We start from the raw sequence: 19884 nt of genomic DNA on the forward strand, positions 1-19884 counted from the left end.
GCTGGGTTAGAGCCATTGCTGTCCCGACTGTGAAACTGCATGTTGCAACCACTGAGCCATAGGACACGGGATGCTTACTCAGCTTTTTAACTGGTATTCATACTTAACACAGACCAAAACATTTTAAGAAAAATTAATAGAGACTGCAAGTTCATAAGATTTATCATGTGATTTATATTGAAATAACTGCCTGTGAATGACCACACTTTCAGTTGATCTGCATAGTTACACTTCTCCACAGTATTTAGTACAAGGCTCTTGCAAATAAAGTGTGCATAAACACATTTCAAACTTGGATTTCTGTAGATCCTGCACAATCTTGAAAATATTAATCATCACTCACACTAAAAACATTTAAGGCATACAAAATCCAGTAACAAGAAAGGTGTCAGGTTATTTACAAGAATAAAGTCATTACCTTCAACAAAAGAAGTTTTATTCTGAGATGTAGTATACAAAAATGTAAATTATTCTTGTTCTTTGACAATATGCTTTTTCTTTTCGGAAATGAATGGAACAGATCCAGGTTTGGAGTGTGCTCGTCTGCGGGCTTCCCTGAAAAACAGAAGCAGCATTTTAAGACCATAACTACAATGAAGTGGTGATAACACAGAGCTAAGGAAGAGCTACTGATTGGTAACTAATTCTCCAGACATTCAACATAAATAAATTAAACATGGAAACCTTAGAATGATGTGATATAAAACTCACTTTTTCTTTTGTTTCTCTTTGATGATACGATGTTCCTTCTGAGCATTATAAATGTGCTTTGGTACTTGTCTGTGATGTGCTATGCGACGGATATGTGGGTGTGCTGCAAATTTTGCTTTGAGCGATTCATTGTAGTTGAAAGCTGCTTTTTCTCGAGGTCGAAGCTATCGGTAAATGAAGAAGACAGTTATAATTGTCTCAATAAGCATGAATGGAATAATGTTACCTTCCATAGAGGCTACAGTGAAATGCTCTAATTTTGAGATTCTCACAAATTACAGCACATTTGTTGAGATAAGTATAAGCAAAACAACATGTGCATCAAAGCCTGCAGGATCAGATCATCCTTAAAGACCTACACATAATGAAGACGTTTTCCACATAAATAACTTTAATAACATTGAATATTTAACATCTACACAAAAACAACCAAAAATAATTAGGTAATAAGCACAGTTCATAATACAATGCAAATACCAAGGCCACTCTGTTTAGGCAGAGGCATAGATTAATATATTACTTACAGTTTATATCAGTACGTGATAGTAATATCATGCTAACATCTCTCAAATTCATTTTTTTTTACCCTTAGCATTATACATTTGTTATTATTAAAGAAACTTAGATAATATTGTCACCTGTTTTAACCTGTATGTGATGCCTAATGCGAACAAAGTATATCTTTGCTATGCAGTGTCTCCGTGTGCAATCAGTACACATTAAAACACAAAGTGTTCCCGTGACATCAAGTTGGTAAGAGTCCAAATGCACAGAATAGAGTGAAAGTGTATCAATACCACATTTTACAATACACAATATAATGCAGGTTTTAATAAATAATTTGGACACTTTCACCGCATGTAGACGAGCCATGCAGTTATCCTGTTGTTTTTTAACTTTACCCTTGATTTTCATTCCATTTACAATATTTCTCCATTCTCAATTGTTTTTCATTGCAGGACACTTGAAACATTAAAGAGCTGTAAATGCAATGCAGCTACACTGAAGAGCCAAAGAAACTGGTACACCTGCCAAATATCGTGTAGGGCACCTGCGAGCACGCAGAAGTGCCACAATACGACGTGGTATGGTCTTGACAAATGTCTGAAGTAGTGCTGGACCGAACTGACACTGTGAATCCTGCAGAGCTGTCCATAAATCCATAAAAGTACAAGAGGGTGGAGATCTCTTCTGAACAGACATTGCAAGGCATCCCAGCTTTGTTCAATAATGTTCATGTCAGGGGAGTCTGGTGGCCAAGGGAAGTGTTTAAACTCAGAAGTGTGTTTCTGGAGCTATTCTATAGCAATTCTGGACATGAGGGGTGTAACATTGTCCTGCTCAAAACGCCAAAGTCCATTCGAATGCACAATGGACATAAATGGATACAGGTGATCAGACAGTATGCTTACATATGTGTCACCTGTCAGAGTCGTATCTATATATATCAGGAGACCCAGATCACTCCAACTGCACACACCCCACACCATTGTACAGGGCCTCCTCACCTTGAACAGTCCCCTGCTGGCATGCAGGGTCCATGGGTTCATGAGGTTGTCTCCATACCCGTACACGCACATCCACTCGATACAATTCGAAACGAGACTTGTCCAACCAGGCAACAAGTTTCCAGTCATCAACAGTACAATGTTGGCGTTGAAGGGACCAGGCAAGGTGTAAAGCTTTGTGTCATGCAGTCATCAAGAGTACACAAGTGGGCCTTCAGCTCCGAAAGCCCATATTAATGATGTTTTGTTGAATGGTTTGCACGCTGGCACTTGTTGAAGGCCCAACATAGAAATCTACAGTAATCTGCGGAAGGGCTGCACTTCTGTCACACTGAATGATTCTCTTCAGTCATTGTTGGTCCTGTTCTTGCAGGATCTTTTCCCCAGGCACAGCAATGTCAGAGATTTGATGTATTACCGAATTCCTGATATTCACGGAACACTCGTGAAATGGTCGTATGGGAAACTCCCCACTTCATCGCTACCCTGGAGATGCTGTGACCCATCGCTCATGCACCAAATATAACACCACATTCAAATTCACTTAAATCTTGATAACCTGCCATTGTAGCAGCAGTAACCAATCTAACAACTGCGCCACTAGTTATCTTATATAGGTGCTGCTGACCACAGCACTGCATTCTGCATATTTACATGTCTCTGTATTTGAATACACATGCCTATACCAGTTTCTTCAGCACTGCAGTGTATTAGATGATGAACAAAAGGTTGAAAACTGGCAATGGCAAAAAACAACAAAGTTTTTACAATTGTGTCATCAATTTAGTGCTTGCCAACTGTTTTAATAGGTAGCTCATTAGGAGGATTCCTGAGAAAGGTGGGAGGTACTCAGTTGTTACTGTAATCCAAAATTGAAGTGTCTAGATCCGTCCTCATGAAATAGGGCAGAATGTAACAGAACACATTGCTCAGGTACCACAACTACCAGTCAAAGATCCAGCTTTCTGGTATAACAGAGTGTGTAGCCAGGAGGCTCAACTGGGACGTAGGTTCCGCAAGTGGTGAAGAACACAATACCTCCTCTACATGTAGCAACCAGATTCTGCATTGTTCATGGCACAAATGACATCATTTGGTCGCAATAAGATCCACAACAGCACATTGCAACTTCTTATAGGGAGAAGTAAAGAAATCCTAGCCTATCAGGCTGAAGCACTAAGAAAATGTAGCCACACATGTGTTTGTTTTGTATTAACAACCTAATGAAATGAATAGACTGCTACTTAATATAAAGGTGACACACTGAGTTACAGACAGGCATAATGTAAAGACTGCTACATATAAACTTTGTGCCAAAGCTTTCTTTGAATTGCACACACATTCACACAAGCAAGTACACCAGAGGTGTGGCCAAAAGTTTGTATGCAACAGCCTTTCATCATGCCTGTTTGCAACTCAATGTGTCATCTTTACAGTGAGTAGGAATATCTCCTTTTCATAATATTGTTAATATTTCAAACTGGATTTTCCATTATTTGTGTTTTGTATTAGTTAGGACTGAAAAGAACACTGTCTGAAAATTCAGCTATGTTTCCAATCATGTACACTACAGCACCACAAGCACATGCCCTATCCATGTAGAGTTAACTCAGCTTTGGTGCATGTGACAGAAGGTACATACACTTGTCACAGCCAGACAGTAGTTGATCAAGATGTTTGACACTACCTCACCTAATTATAAGGCAGACTGTGTGGCTAGTATAGCCACAAGAATAGCACAAAGATGCACAAAGTCCCCATTGCAGTGTGCACAGGCTCGATGCTCTTCTGTAGGCCTTGCATTGGGTTGTGGCATGGCTGACCACCATCTTTCCTTCGCTGCATGGAAGAGGCCATGTGTCTGTCTGCTCACACTGGGCAAGTGCTTGCCTGCTGAAAGTGAGTGATGCGAACCAACTGCCACTCACTATACTGTGCTCCGGTGTATACCAACTGCTCAATGCATCAAATACACAGGGAGTGGTTGCCTTTACTACTTGGGTTATTATAAATCCAAATCAACCATTTTACTTATACCTGAGTGACAGGGCAATTTCTCAAAGCACAGCTGTAATACTGATGGTATTTTGGTATGAGTGTGTGACAGCAAGGTCTTTCGTGTCTGTACCAAAATTTTATGAGAAAAGTGTGGATAAAGGGTGCAATGTTATTAAAAACTACAGCTATAAGATAAAAATGCAAACAAACAGGCACGCATATGCACACGCACACATGCCCCTACAATAATCATACATGTTGTCAGATTGAAACCTTGCAGGAAAAAATAATACTGCAGATAGCTGTGGCTGGCTGATTGCTGGAATAACAAGGATGAGCCACGAACTTGGCAACACACTAAAATCTCCAGCCTAAAAAATTATGCTGGAGGCCAGACACTTCACAAAACTTTAGAACCTTTACCAGTCTTATCTTGTCAAAAGCTAAAATAGAGGGCAGCTCATCACCAAAATTCATTTCCACCTTCTCATTGCAATATAAAATGCATTCCATTAAAATGTTATGTACAGTGAGTTGCACGCCACAGGCATAACGGACTGGGGGATCCTCTTTCCACAGTATGAATCCATGTATTAGGGAATAGTGCCCAAATCAGATGCATGTCAGGCTCACTGCATCTCTTCTGCGTGACTGACATGAGGAATGCCATAACCAGATAGCTGACTTCACCAACTGCAGCTTATTGTACCTCATTGTCAATCACCCCCTTCTCCCCCCCCCCCCCCCCATCCTCCTGCCACCAATTGCATGGAGAACTGAAGCAACACTGAACTGACAACCTGCAGGCAGGCAAATGGCACACTGATCCTGTGTTCCCTGCAGCCTCCTTGGTGGTTTGGTTCACTTGTTAATTTCCCCAAATTCCCACATGGCCCAGAGAATGATACCTGCCTCTTCTGCTGTTGAAGTACAATTGGTCATGTATTAGATGGACCACTTTCTCCGCTGGGCACATGTGTTGCAATGATTGTAGGGCACTTAGGGAATCATAGCAGATGAGAAATTTTGGCCCTGAAGACCTCTTAATCTGCTCAAGAGCCTTAAGGATCATATGGAGCTGTGTGGTAAATACAGTATATTCATGGGGAAGATGAATCCTAAGACATGGTTGAGGGACACTAGTGAACAGACAAGGAAGTCCCCCTTTTTGGAACCAGCAGTGAACATAACTTTAAAACTGTGATACCTATCTAAAATGTTAAAAAAAGAGATAAAACTATAATATCAGCCACACCCATCTCCAAATGGAAATCCTTCGTGTGATTCCCACAGGGCCTCATTGCTTCTTGTTGTTGATGACAAAAAAACCAGTGTGATCAAAGAATGATATGGTATGCAAATGTGTTTGGCATGGACTTTGTTTTGTAGGCCTGTTGCACCATGAGGAGATGTCTTCTGAAGTGAAGTTGCAGCTCACTAGCCTCAGCATGAAAACTTAGTATGGGGATGGTTTCAAAGGCCCCAGTGGCCACTGAAACTTTCATGATGCATCATGTCCACCTTGAACCATGTAAGGAGCTCCCAACTGAAGCCTAGGAATGCCATTACATGCCCAAATAGTATCACAGCGTTCCCAGAATCAGTATTCCTGGACTACTCTCAAGACTGAATGGTCACCAGTGGCTTGCATCAACCTCAAAATGCCAATAGCACTTTCTGGAGATTAATATACAACAGGCTACTCGGCATTTTCCCCATGACAGTGAGCAGACCTTCTAAACTATTCAGACGCATGATATCGACACACAAGGCTTTGAAGAATGTTATACATGTTTATACACACCTTTCTCTCAGCACTTCATGTTTAACTTATTTAGATCCATTTAAAGATATCTATCTGACCACTTTGAACTAGAGAAGACTGTCCCTCAGCTCATAATGTAAAGTGTGGCTGTCTTAGTTATTGCAATTTACAATACAATGTCCACAGTGAGGAATCCTGTCTTGTGCCCTTTTTAGCTTTTCGGTGGTGAATTAATTTTGTTAGACTGAGGATGAAGTACAATGTTTTAATTTTTTAGGTTATTAATGTTTCTGGGTCTCACATTTGATTTTAAATTTATAGATTGCCACATCATATTAGGGTCCTGAAAGCACAGTCCATAAAAATGTTGAATATTTTAACAAGTTTTATCATAGCGATAAAACATAAGCCCATCTGGTCCAGTTTTACAGACTTTATATAATCCTGTCTTGGTTATGAATACATGAGCTATGGATCTGCCAAACCATCTGGTTTAAAACTGTTAGTTATGGTGCACCTTAGGAAATTAAGCTGGTCACTGGAAGTTTTAAGCTTGATGAGACCTTTTGGGAGATGAGTGATGGGATGCCTTTTAGATACAGCTGTGGCTCATATTGAGAATGAAGCATCTTAAGAGACTCAAAATTCCTTTGGATCTGACAAATTCAAAATTTTGAGTGCACACTTAGTGCACAATATTTTAGATACATGGCACTATGAATGTTCAAAGTAAGAGAACAACTCAGCTGTTTACTTGTTTTCCATGACAATGTCTTCATGATCCTCCTTCCTAATAAATTCATTGTTTGTACCACAGAGCTTTAAGTATATAAGATCCTGAACACATTCAAGCTGGTGTAATAAGAGTAAAACATTTCTCATGTACTCCCTGTCTCTTATGGCCCCACAAGCACTACAAGAAATATATCCAGACGATAAAGTGACCAAAAATATTCAAAAGACATTTCCACTGCTTCAACAGCAGAGGAAGAAAATATAACTGTCCTAGGTATCGGAAGGAGGTATTTACTATCAGCTCGGAAAAATAAAGGTACATAATTAATTTTCTGTTTGTTTTCAAGCATGTATTCAGTCTCGGTACGCAATGAAATCCCCATGACAGAGTCCCATAGCACACCGCTAGAGCGGCTAAAACAAAATGGCACTGCCAATCTGTACTTTACCAAAGGGCTGTGGGATTTTGTTTTGCAGTGCGTTATGTTGCTGGGTCATGGGCATTTCAGTGTGTAGCAGGACTGCAAACATCTAGCTGCAGAGAAACAAAAAATTAATTACATAACTCTATTTTTTTGAGCTGATAATTGAAAGTTTAGGACCAACCCCCACAGACATGGAATTCTGTGGAAAGGAGACAGCTGTCACATCAGTGACAAAGGCCTGCAGGGATCACAATCTGTCATTCCTCCATAGCCTAGGAGAAATGGCTAATTGTCAAGTACAATACAATGCAACTGTCCCACCAAGGCAAACCCCTCACTTACATCTCTGACAGAACAAAGTTAATACAAATAGCTTCTGAACTGGGCATTATCTTTTATGCATGGCTTCATATCCCAGTGGAAGCGACTCCTAATGTATGGTACTCCTGGCATACATATCACCAAACACCATATTTTAAATTTCTACAAGACAACAGAAGCTAATTTAGGTGGAAATCTGGCCTCCACTGTAGCTAACAACAAGAATCAAGATAAAGTCTGTGGTGCAAATCCTGACTGGGCTATTGGCCTGACTGTAAGTATAGGGCGGCCTTTCTTCGCCATGGCACTAGGAGGGGAGAATGGTGGACCCATCACCTAGGCTGCCTTCTCCCCCCCCCCTCCCCCCTACCCCTCACAGAGAGGTCCCCAGTACTCATTTAATAGCAGACTGAGTGGAGCTGGAACTGTCCTGAAGGGACTAGAACAAAGATAAATCACTGTCTCTATCTGAGACTGAACCTGGGACCTTCACGGCTGGGGTCTAGTGCTCTACCTGCTAGACCATAACAGACCCCCTACAACAAGAATGATTGAGGCGTGTGTATGCTCTGAGGGGGGATGGATGGATGAATGGATGCCAAGAAGTTAAAATCAAATAATGGAAGTGAAAATGGAGAGAAAGTCAAAATATTTTAATGTTTACCTTACTTACTACTTATATAAAATGAGGCCTTAGCAACAAAAATGTATGTACTGTAATATCAATATAGTGCTACAAAGCTTACCACTCCCAGTTTTTCAGATGCCCGTGCTTTCCATATTCGAATATTCATTTCATCTGAGCCACTTAGAATGTATTTGTTATCAAGAGACCAAGCAACTGATGTCAGTCTTTGCATTCGTTTTGTGTGGTAGATGTCTCTTGAATGCCCCTGAAGAAAAATTGTACAAGCATGTTTATTTGACATACAGAATGTTACCATTAAAAAAAAATAAAAATATTGAATACAGAATTTTATTTACAGAACCATTCTCAATTACCACACAGGATAAAGTCACAGTTAAAACTTTACGCTTTGCCCTCTTAGTTTATGGTTAATGAGACATCACCTTCAATCACAAATTAGTCCATTATGTAACCTGCAGAGTACTTAGAAAATCAAACTCATTATACATTCTTCTCAGTCTCAGGAGAAGACACATCGACCAAGATTCTAGAGCTGGTGCCTGTTTGAGAGTTACAAGTACAGCACAGCAGTAGATCGCATGGCTTACCTGTCCAGTGCCGCACCATCTCACTTCTGTTTATGACATTATGAGATAAACCATCTGCTCCCTTAACTTTGCTCTTAATTTTTAGTTGTTCTTGGTTTATCTTAGCGAAATGGAGTATGCTTACTTTGTGGATAACCTACAATTTCAGACATGAAATGCAAGTAATAATTATCTGGCAGTTTTCTTTCCACTTACACTGACTCAGCAAATGAATGAACAAACACACAAGTGAAGGTCTAGATTGCAAAAGTGGGGAAATTCATGTTTCTTTAGGACAATGCACCTACCAATGAAGTGGAAAAACTGAGAGATTTGAAATACATATTGTTTGGCCAGCCATCCTGTTCATGATTGGTAATACCTAGACCACTGTTACAAAGAAGTTGTTTCCACATGTTTCAGAACACACTCTCTATTTAAGACTGTTATGATGAACATACATGTGTTATAACAGTCATTTGTTATTTCAGTATTCTAGATTAGTACATAGGGACTTCAGGACGTAAGTTACACATCATCCCACACTAAAGTTGGGTTCACAGACATAACTAATGTGATGCCACAATTTTTGGCTTTCAGTAGTGCCACCATGAGCTACCATTCACACAGGATGCCACAAACTTTATGTAGTTCCACTGCTTGCAATATGACGTCAACTGAAATCATACGGGTGAGTGTCAGTGTTATAGTGCAGATTATGGCATTAGAACTGTGACAAGAGTTAAATACAAAGCACACGAAACCCATCTGTTGGATCTGAAAATAGATGTGCCCACACAATAACAGTAGAAACATATTTGGTTTCCTAATGTCCCCGATGAAGATACAATGCAAAATGAACAAACTTTGTGAGTACTTCCTACACCCTCTGAGAAGAGAGGGATATTTATTTTTTGAGAAGATGTGCTTTAGACTCTTAGGCCATCTAACTTCATGGTCAATGTTTGATGTGTTTGCAATTTAATTTTGAATGCTGAGTGAGAAAAATGATTTTGGTCTTTTAGTAAAATTTCTTTGTTTTGTCCCAATTTTTATACTTTAATTTAGAACTTTAAAAATTCGCAATTTAATTTATTAGCAAATAAGAATTGGCCTTTAATATATAAATTTTACTACCTCAATCCTTACCACTTACTTGTAATGATGGACATCCTTAAAATGTGTTAAAAGTCACTAAAATGAAAAAGGAGGAACAGAGAATTAAAAAAAAAAAAATGCTAATTTATGTCCAAACTCCCCACCACATAATTTGCTACTTCAGACAGAGATTTTAAAAAAAGACAGCTGTCCAAAATCACCCAAATCCATAGGGTTCCTTCTAACACTAGTTATCTTTCTGGCAAGGATCGGTACACGTAAATTTTCTGTTTTTAGCAACGATTTTGTTGATATTCCTACCTGGAGTTTCCACTGTTTGATATTCTCATTTTAGGCTATTTTATTCATTAAACATATACCCCACTACATTTGTTACACACAATGTAACGTAACAATCCTATCCAAGTTAAATGAAAATAACCTCAAAACAATCTGAAATCACCCCCATTTGAAGGTAACTGATGTTCTGAACCTGATGTTGGCATATCACATCATTACTGATATCAGTACTGAGCATTTTGAGTCCACATATTGTTTTTCTCATAAGAGATGTGGACATCAGTTTTGAGTGAGGTTTAATGAAGCTGTTCTAAGCCATGTAGTGGTCCTAGTAATTATTACCAGGTCATCAGCAAAGATGAAATTTCTGATATTGTTTCATTTACTTTTTGTCCTCATATTTATTCTAGGTACTTCTTTCTGTCAAGTTCTGATAACTGGATACAGTAACAAATTGAAAATGAGTGGAAGTAAAATCCATTACCTTGCTTTACACCCATTTTTGTTTCAAAAGATCAAGAGATTGTGTTTCTTCCAGCAGCTGGAGGAGCATTCCAGACAACACCTCCATAAGTTATCCAACTTGCTGACATCCTACTGCTGCCTCAGGGCACCACTATCCAATCCCTATCTTACCCACAGTGTTCCTCCTTGTACACCTCTCATAGCAATAAAACCCTGCCTGGCTGACCTTTTCAACTAACCACATCCCCCAAAACTCCCTATCAACACTCCACCAAATCCAGAACCGAAACATTCCCATAACACTGTTGTTAACCTTTCCACCAAAATCATCAACTCCATACAAGTTTCAGTCCTATCCCAAGGCCGCACCTTTAGACCTACACTGAAATTTAATCATGCTGGAATTGTCGAAAATCTACTCTCCTTCTTCCGATCCCTGCAATGGAAGCATTTCTTTGCCACCAATCTCTCCAACCAAAACCAACCTAACTCCAACACTGAACCCAGCCTCTTCTATTTCATACCACCGTCTAACTGTGATCCTCCCCGGTTCCACCTAACCACCCGCTGGAATTCCTTACCTGAAACTTACCCTCACCATCCTTCCCCAGGTCCGTTCCTCTGAACAACTGTCTTTATGCAGAGGGGACAATAACCATACACAAACTCAAAACAAATCCTGATCTAATCATTCTACCTGCAGACATTAATTCCACCACTGTTGTAGTGAATCGCAGAAGGACTCTGCCACCTATCTGATTCCTCCACCTATAAACTCATCCAAAGTTATCCCATCCAAGAAGTCCACCACAATCTCCAATCCCTCCTTAGAGTCGTAGGCCCTTTCCAGAACCTTTCCCCTGACTCCATTTCCCTACTCACACATATGAAACCTGCAAACCTACCTACATGTTCCTCAAAATCCATGAACCCAACAATCCTGGATGCCCCATTGTGGCTGGTTATTGAAAGAATTTTGGCCCGCATTGACCAAAACCCCCATCAAACTGCCCGTAATCTAGTCTCCCGCGTCAAAAATACCAACCACTTCCTTCATTAACTCTCCACCATCCCCACCCCTTTACCTCCTGGAGCCCTACTCATCATTGTTGATGCCACCTCCCTATACAGCAACAAGCCCCATACCCATGGTCTTACCACTACTGAACTCTATCTTTTGCAATGTCCTTCAGATTCCAAACCCACTACCTCATTCCTCTTACACTGTACTAACTTTATCCTAACCCATGACTACTTCTGTTTTCAAGGGAATGTCTAGAACCAAATCTGTGGCACAGCTATGGGCACCCGCATTGTACCCCCTTATGCCAACCTGTTTATGGGTGATCTAGGGGAGATCTTCCTAGCCTCCCAAACTGCCAAACCTCTAGTATGGTTCAGGTTCATTGACGATATCTTCATGATCTGGACTCAGGACCAAGACACCCTATCTTCATAACTTCATGACCTCAACACCTACTCTCCCATCCACTTCACCTGCTCCTTGTCAACCCAGCATGCCACCTTCCTTGATGACAACCTCCTCCTCCTCTCTTATGGCTCCACCCACATCTCTGTCCACATTAAACTCAACAAACACCACAGTACCTGCATTTCGATAGCACACATAAAAAAGTCCCTCCCATACAGCCTGGCCACCCGAGGATAGTGTGTCTGCAGTAAAAAGAACTCCCTTGTCCAGTATGCTGAGGCCTCACCAAGGTCTTCACAGACAGGCACTATCCCCCAGACCTAGTGCACAAACAGATTTCCCATGTCATTTGCCCTCACACCTCCAATCCGCCCATCTTTCCCCTCTCCTCTCCTTTCTCGCTCCTTTTCTCATCATCTCCCTGCCCCACAACCTCCTGACACTGTATCTGTAGGCATTCTAGTCACTGCAGACTCTGACAGACAGCAGTTCTCTCTCCCCCTACCTGTACACTACTATCCCTTCCCCTTCCCCTCCAGATTGCTGTTGCCATCCCATATGATAGATGCATTCTGACCCGAGCTGCCAAAGTTGGTGGTCGTGTGTGTGTGTGTGTGAGGTGTGCTTCCTTGTGTGTATCAATGGTGTGTGTGTGTGGGGGGGGGGGGGGGGTTTACTGATGAAGGCTGTGGCCAAAAGCTTTGTGTGTCTTAATTCTGCCTGTCTGCAACTTAATATGCCATCTTTATGGTAAGTAGCAATCTATCTTTTCCTACTTTGTTGTTTCTTAAAGTCCGTCACATAAAGTGGTACTTTTGTTATCCAACACCATATTAACGTGATACATTGAAGATGATGGTTGGTCAATCAAGTCAGAGCCTTTTTTGAAATCTATAAATGTGACCATTGTGGAAATTCACTCATGGTATAGTATATCTTGAGGTTTCAGATCTGTACTTGAAAAGATCAGCTAGATCAAAATTCCACCTGACATCCAACTACCTTCCTCTTCATCTGTTGCTCTAATCAGTTAAGAATATCATGGGAGGAGTACTTTGTGAGTGACTGGCAGAAAATAAATACCTTATCCCTCGTGTTGCCTTTTTTGTGAGACAGTAAATCCAAGCAGTTTTAAAATCAGTATGTATAACTTTGTTCCCCCATTTACTCATAATGATGACATGTAGTCTGTCAATCATGAGTTTTCCTTTGATCTTGAGAGTCTCAGCAATTCTTCCTCCAGTGTGTTATTGTTTTTATGATATATGCATAGTATGCCTGTGAAGCTGGGTCTTGGTTCAGCATCGATCTGTGATGTTATAATTTTTCTGTAGCAGAGTCACAGCTGTGTAGTTTCTCATATATGTCACAGTTAGCTTGTGTGTTCATCCTAAGTGTTCCCTCTGTGCAATGGAAACAAATTCTGGGCAATTTCTAATGTGTTTGTTCTTCCGTAAAAGTCGTGCAGAAATTTTTGTTGTTCTGACATCGTCACAAACTTCATCCACTCTATTGAAATGGTGTTGCGTTTAATTTAACCAATTGTTTTGGATGTTTTCTTCCTATTTCTATGAAGTCCTGTCAATTATGTGGAATTTTGTGGCTATTCCAATTTTTCTATGCTTGGACGCAGACTTCCAAGGCTCTACAGTATTCTAAGATCAACAAATGATTATGTCTTGTGGAGGTATACCAAGTTTCCTTGCTGATCCTTGAATGGGCCCAAAAAGTGTATCTCATATTTGTGTGCAGTGACTGTATAAATTCAAATGTATTTCTTTTAAGTATTCTGGGTTAATGTGTAATATTCTAGGTTTGTGACAGTTTTTCTGGTTAGGTCTGAAGCAGACTTTCAGTTGCAAGAAATGATGATATGAACCCTTGATAACCCTTGTATACTAGCAAATGTTTGATTTCCAGAAAGAATTTTATAATGATCGCTACACTGTCAATTTGGTGTTCATACATGTAAGTGATAAGTAATTTCCATGTGGTCACTTTCTGTGGAAGTTTCTTAAAATGTGTGGACATTAGCTAAAGGGTATACCTTTATTAAGCACTGTCCATTAGCATTTGTCTTCTTGGGTGGTGAGAAATTCCTGACGGTGAGGCTGTTTTTCCATTTTCTACCAATTTGTGTATTAAAACCTGCAAATAGGATGTTAACATGGTGTCCAGACATGTTCTACAGTGTTCGTTCAAGCTGTGATCAGAACTGTTTTTTTCAGGTTCATTGTTTGCTGGAGCATGTGTGTTCACCAACGTATAGGTCTTGTTAACACATTTAACTGTGAAAAAGAGACTCATGAAGGCAATGTGAAATTTACCACCTACCACTGGACCGTAGTATGTATATGAAGAAGCCAATATATGTAAATTACTGTTTATGTGTTTAACCACAAGTTTTCTTTTGCATATGATGAAGTAAAAAAATTCCGAATAGGCTGCAGGTATCCATCAGTATTCTGAGTTTCCAGTTTTGGATAAAGTCTCAATACTGAGGGTGCCAATTAATGTTGTTTTGTGGGGTTTGAGAAGCTTCGGGAACCCTCAGTTCTTTTCAATGATTTCTTAGTATCCAGAATCCAAATGATCAGGTCTGTATTTGCTGTAACTGACTTAGCCCTTGAGTAATTGCTCTATTGCTTGTCTTTCCATCATGCTGTGTTTACTGCTGTTTTTAGTCAGTGGGCATGAGACTGGGCTGTTGACCCACTCTCATCGTATGGGTTGCTAATCCATAGGGAAGGGTCTCAAGGCATTTTCTGGCCATAGGTAGGCATTTCCTCTTACCCCAAATAAGTTTAGCTTTGTAATCAATATTTTGGTGACAGATTGCAGTGGTTTCCTACGAAGCCATAAGACTGCCACAACCTTATGCTCTTATTTTGTTTTTAAACAATTGGTCTTGTTTCAATGACACAGTTGTTTGTCTACAGTGACTTGGAAAACCAGAATTGGGATGATTGGATTAGGTAAACAAAGCTGAACTCTCTTTGAACCTATAGCACAAAAATTTATAAATATTTCCACAACTTATCATCATTTCTTAAAGTGTATTATTAATATCTTACAATTTTCTAGGACTTAAGTACTTACAACAACTTTTCCTGTATTTGCAATACAAAATTCCCCATTTTAGCTGTATATAAAATCACCAGCCTAAAATATGCTATGAAGTCACACACGCATGTACATGCCCCCCCCCCCCCCCCACACACACACACACAAACATGAAACATACCTTTGCAGCTTCAAAAATTCTTATTGATTTGTCATAGCTTCCACTAACAAACTCCTTTCCTGTAGGAGAATAGTCGACTGTGATCACAGCTGATGTGTGGTCACAATGAACTTGAAATGGTGCATTTAACTTTCTCATGTCAAAACTGTAGAGGCTGTAAAAGACAATTTTTAATTAATCTCAACGATTACTATACAATGAAAATAACTGTAAATATTATCACACACAGACACTAGCCTAAGCCACTATGGAACGGAGGGAAAATGTGAGTGTAATATGTAACAATAGGTTTTTGATTCTTTCTGACGTTACACACAGGAGTATGTACATCGAAATATAGCTTAACACACCTCAACTTTCTTATGTTGTTTAGCTCATTCAGCTGCAAGACAACCAAAATGTTTGTTCCCAGATATGGTGAACACTGTCATAATCAACACTGCACTGCACTTGTGTATCAAGTCAGTAAGATTGTTTTTGAGTTCCTGAGGAATAATCTGTCATTCCTCAAGACAAGAAATCCTTAACATAACAACTGTCATGGGAGGTACGAATATAGCTGTAATAATACTTCCAAGTGAATTCCAGAGAATTAATGAACAAATAAAATTTATTTTGAAGATTGTGATTTTGATTTCAGAAGCAGACCCTGTATGTGAAGTTCTTGCTAATTACAGGGTGTTTAAAAATTAGTTACATAAAAGCAACCTTTAATTGTGAAAAGAGTAAATAACTTACAGAAATGTTTGATACAACAATGATTAAGTTTTACAATGTTTAACAATGTTTAAGTTTTACTCACACCTAATACTTAGTTACTAAGGTTCCTGCTAGTAGCATGCGCAAATGAGTTATTCCAACAGTTGCCATGAAGTCATACAATGGTGCAGAGCATGTGCAGTGTTGTTTATGGTTTCATGAATCCAAATATGCTACTACAGTTCAGACACAATTCAAGACTAAATATCACACACACACACCAACACCTCAAAGGTAGACTGTTATTAATTGGTAATTGTTTCACCGAAACTGGCTGTATATCACATAGGATGCCAGGACAGGGTCATCCAGCAGCTTTTGATGCAGCAATTGAAAAAGTTTGGCAGTCTTAACACTCATAGTCTGGGTAAATCAAAGAGACATGCCAGCTTAGAATTGAATATGCCTAGTGTTACAATGTAGAATGTATTACAGAAATGCTGGTCATTCAAACCTTACAAACTGCAACTGTCGCAAGTTTTAAGAGAAAGTGACAAAGAAAAATGAGCTGAGATTTATGTAGAAATGTTTATGAAAATGCAGAGTGAAGACAATTTTCTTAACGGTTTTCAGTGTCGAAGGTGCCTTCCATACCTGCAGTAAAGTAAATCGGTATAATGTTCAGATATGGAGTGAGGAGAAACCACGTCACATAATCGAACATGTATGGGACTCACCTAAGGTTGCTTTTTGCGCTGGAAGTTGAAACAAGGTTTACGGTCCTTTCTTTTTTGCCAAGTCAACTGTAACTGGCATATCGTACCTGGACATTCTTGAACATTATCTAATGCCTCAATAACAACAAGTTTAGGCACAGAATTTATTTTCCAACAAGGTGACATGCCACCACATCATCATTGTGTAGTTGTCGCATATCTCCATAGGGACGTGCCAGGACACCACAATCACCTGATTTAACTCCAATAGATTTCTATGTATGGTGTTCCATTAAAAACAGTGTGTCTGTTCCTGTGCTGCCAGCAAACATCGACAAACTGTGACAATGGATAACACAAGTAGTTGCCATTGTACTTGCTTCTTAGGATTTGGCAAGAAACTTATTACAGATGTGACATTTGTCATGTTACAAAAGGTAGCCACACAGAACATTTGTAAATAAAACTTGGAAGATAAACTGCATTCAGTGTTGTATCAAACAAAGAGGGTGACAATTATTGAACTATTGCTTTAGAATGTTCAAACTGCACAGTTGGCCATGGGGCATGATGGAAATTATTATGCGCATGTGTACATGCCTTGTTGTCAGCCATTTGCATGTGAAAATGTCATGGTACAGCACGCCTGAGCATCTAGCACTTGTGAAGGCCTACTATACAATCAATAACAGCCCAACTGAGGCTCAAAGGAAGTTTGAGACCGAGTTCAAGCTGAAGACAACTGGTCCAAGTGTGCTCACAATCAAGAATTTGATTTGCAAGTTTGAGAGGATGGGTTGTGTTCATGATGACTGTGTCTTCTAACCAAACTGCGTGTCTATGGAATATCGCTTCAGTTGTGCGACGATTCGTGATGTCCCCGTCAGAAGGGTCACAAAGTCATCGAGAAAAACAGAAGTAATATCTGACATTCCCCAAGGAAGTGTTATAGGCCCTCTATTGTTCCTGATCGATATTAACGACATAGGAGACAATCTGAGTAGCCCCCTTGGATTGTCTGCAGATGATGCTGCCATTTACCATCTTGTCAAGTTATAAGATGACCAAAATGAACTGCAAAATGATTTAGATGTGATATCTGTATGCTGCAAAAATTGGCAATTGACCCTGAATAAAGTAAAATGTGAAGTTATTCACGAGTACTAAAAGATATCTGCTAAATTTCAAATACGCGATAAGTCACTCAAACCTGAAGGCTGTAAATTCAACTAAATACTTAGGGATTACAATTACAAATAACCTAAATTGGAATGATCACACATATAGTGTTGTGGGGAGAGAAAACAAAGACTGTGATTCATTGGCAGAACACTTAAAACGTGCAATAGGTCTACTAAAGAGACTGCTTGCACCACGCTTGTCTGCCCTATTCTGGAGTATTGCTGTGTGGTGTGGGATCAGCATCAGGTGGGACTGATGGATGACATCAAAAAAGTTCAAAGAAGGGCAGGTCTTTTTGTATTATCGCAAAATAAGGAATATAGTGCCACTGACATGATACATGAATTGGAGTGGCAATCATAAAAACAAAGGTGTTTTTCGTTGTGACAGGATCTTCTCATGAAACTTCAATCACCAATTTTCTCCTCCGATTGCAAAAACATTATGTTGGCATCTACCTACATAGGGAGAAATTATCACCATGATAAAATAAGAGAAATTAGGGCTCAACAGAAAAATTAAAGTGTTTGTTTTTCCTGCATGCCGTTCAAGAGTGGAAAAGTAGAGAGACAGCTTGAAGGTGGTCCACTGAATCCCCTGCCAGGCACTTTATTGTGAATAGCAGAGTAATCACGTAGATGTAGATGTAGATGTTAGCAATGTCGATTGTCCAAAATGGGTGAGAGCGCCTGAAAACATCGAGAAGACATGCACTGTGTTTCAAACCAGCCCCAGGAAATCAATCAAACGAGCTGCGTAACAGGTGAGAATCAACCGGGAGAAACTGCAACAAATTGTTGTTAAAGACCTGCATGTCTTCCCATACCAAATTCAAACTCATCAGCCATTAAGCCTCAGGATCATGGAGCAGCAGTTGTGTTTTGCCAACACTATCATCCACAGAATAGATGAACAGAACTTTGATGTGAATGTGTTTTGGTTTGGCAACGAAGCCCTCTTGCATTTGGATGGGTTCATCAATAAGCAAAATTGGCACATGTGGGGGACTGATAATCCGTATTTCGCGGTCGAGAAATCTCTTCACTGTCAACGGGTGACTGTGTGTTGTGCAATGTCCAGCCATGGAATAATCAGTTCGATATTCCTCGACGGCACGGTGACTGCCGAATGGTACGTGATTGTTTTAGAAGATGATTTCATCCCTATTACCCAAAGTGACCCTGAGTTTGACAAGATGTGATTTGTGCAAGACTGAGCTTGACTCCATCAAAGCAAGAGTGTGTTTGATGTCCTAGAGGAACACTTTGAGGACCACATTCTGGGTCTGGGAAACCCTTGAGGCCAATGGCATGCGCCTCGATTGACCACCACATTCTCCAAATCTGAATACATGCGACTCCTTTTTGTGAGACTATACTAAAGGCAAGGTGTACAGCAACAACCTCAAAACCATTGCTGAGATGAAAACAGCCATTCAGGAGGCCATCGACAGCATCAACGTTCCAACCCATCAGTGGGTCTTGCAAAATTTTGCTATTCGTCTGCGGCACATCATCACCAATGATGGCAGGCATATTGAACATGTCATAATCTAAATCACAATATCTGAAGTGGCGTTTACATGTTGAATAAGGTGTATGCATGCTGTAGTTTGTAACTAATTTATATTTTTTCCCTATAGTTCAGTAATTGTCACCCTGTATCAGTAAGCCATTTGCCGTTCTCCCAATGACGGTTACTTTTGTATAACTAATTAATAAACACCCTTTAATAAACCTGGATATCATTAACTCAGTGGTTTATATGTATTTAAGATAAAACAAAATTGGGTGGACCATTCCAACACCAGTTTTCACAGGCATTATTCAAAATCTAATTTCATGTGGTCAACATAATAACTGCTGCTATGTATACAGAAGATGATTACATAAAATAAACATTAATTATAATGAAAAACAGCTAAGTAAAGCCCTTAGAGTGAAACAACAATAGTAAAGCACATAATTATATCACAGGATTGGACTTACAAACAAAACAAGATGAAAACATTTATGTTTTCTTATATGCTTCTGTTTTTCATTTATTTCATTAGTATGAAAAGAAACAGCA

The 19884-nt window shown here is 39.7% G+C and overlaps 1 protein-coding gene across 1 annotated transcript in view; it reads right to left on the minus strand.

Annotated features, from left to right (window-relative positions):
• Positions 1–419: 419 nt before the first annotated feature.
• Positions 420–19884, minus strand: part of LOC126260078 (DDB1- and CUL4-associated factor 13) — a 60484-nt gene continuing 41019 nt past the window's right edge. The window contains exons 6-9 of the mRNA XM_049957283.1: positions 15218–15371; positions 8210–8356; positions 712–875; positions 420–555 (exon numbers count right to left, since the gene is read on the minus strand). Coding sequence (XP_049813240.1) covers positions 468–555; positions 712–875; positions 8210–8356; positions 15218–15371 — 553 coding nt within the window. The 3' untranslated portion in view covers positions 420–467. The remainder of the gene's footprint in view (positions 556–711; positions 876–8209; positions 8357–15217; positions 15372–19884) is intronic.

This window comes from Schistocerca nitens, chromosome 5 (assembly GCF_023898315.1).
Source record: "Schistocerca nitens isolate TAMUIC-IGC-003100 chromosome 5, iqSchNite1.1, whole genome shotgun sequence".
NCBI lineage: Eukaryota > Metazoa > Arthropoda > Insecta > Orthoptera > Acrididae > Schistocerca > Schistocerca nitens.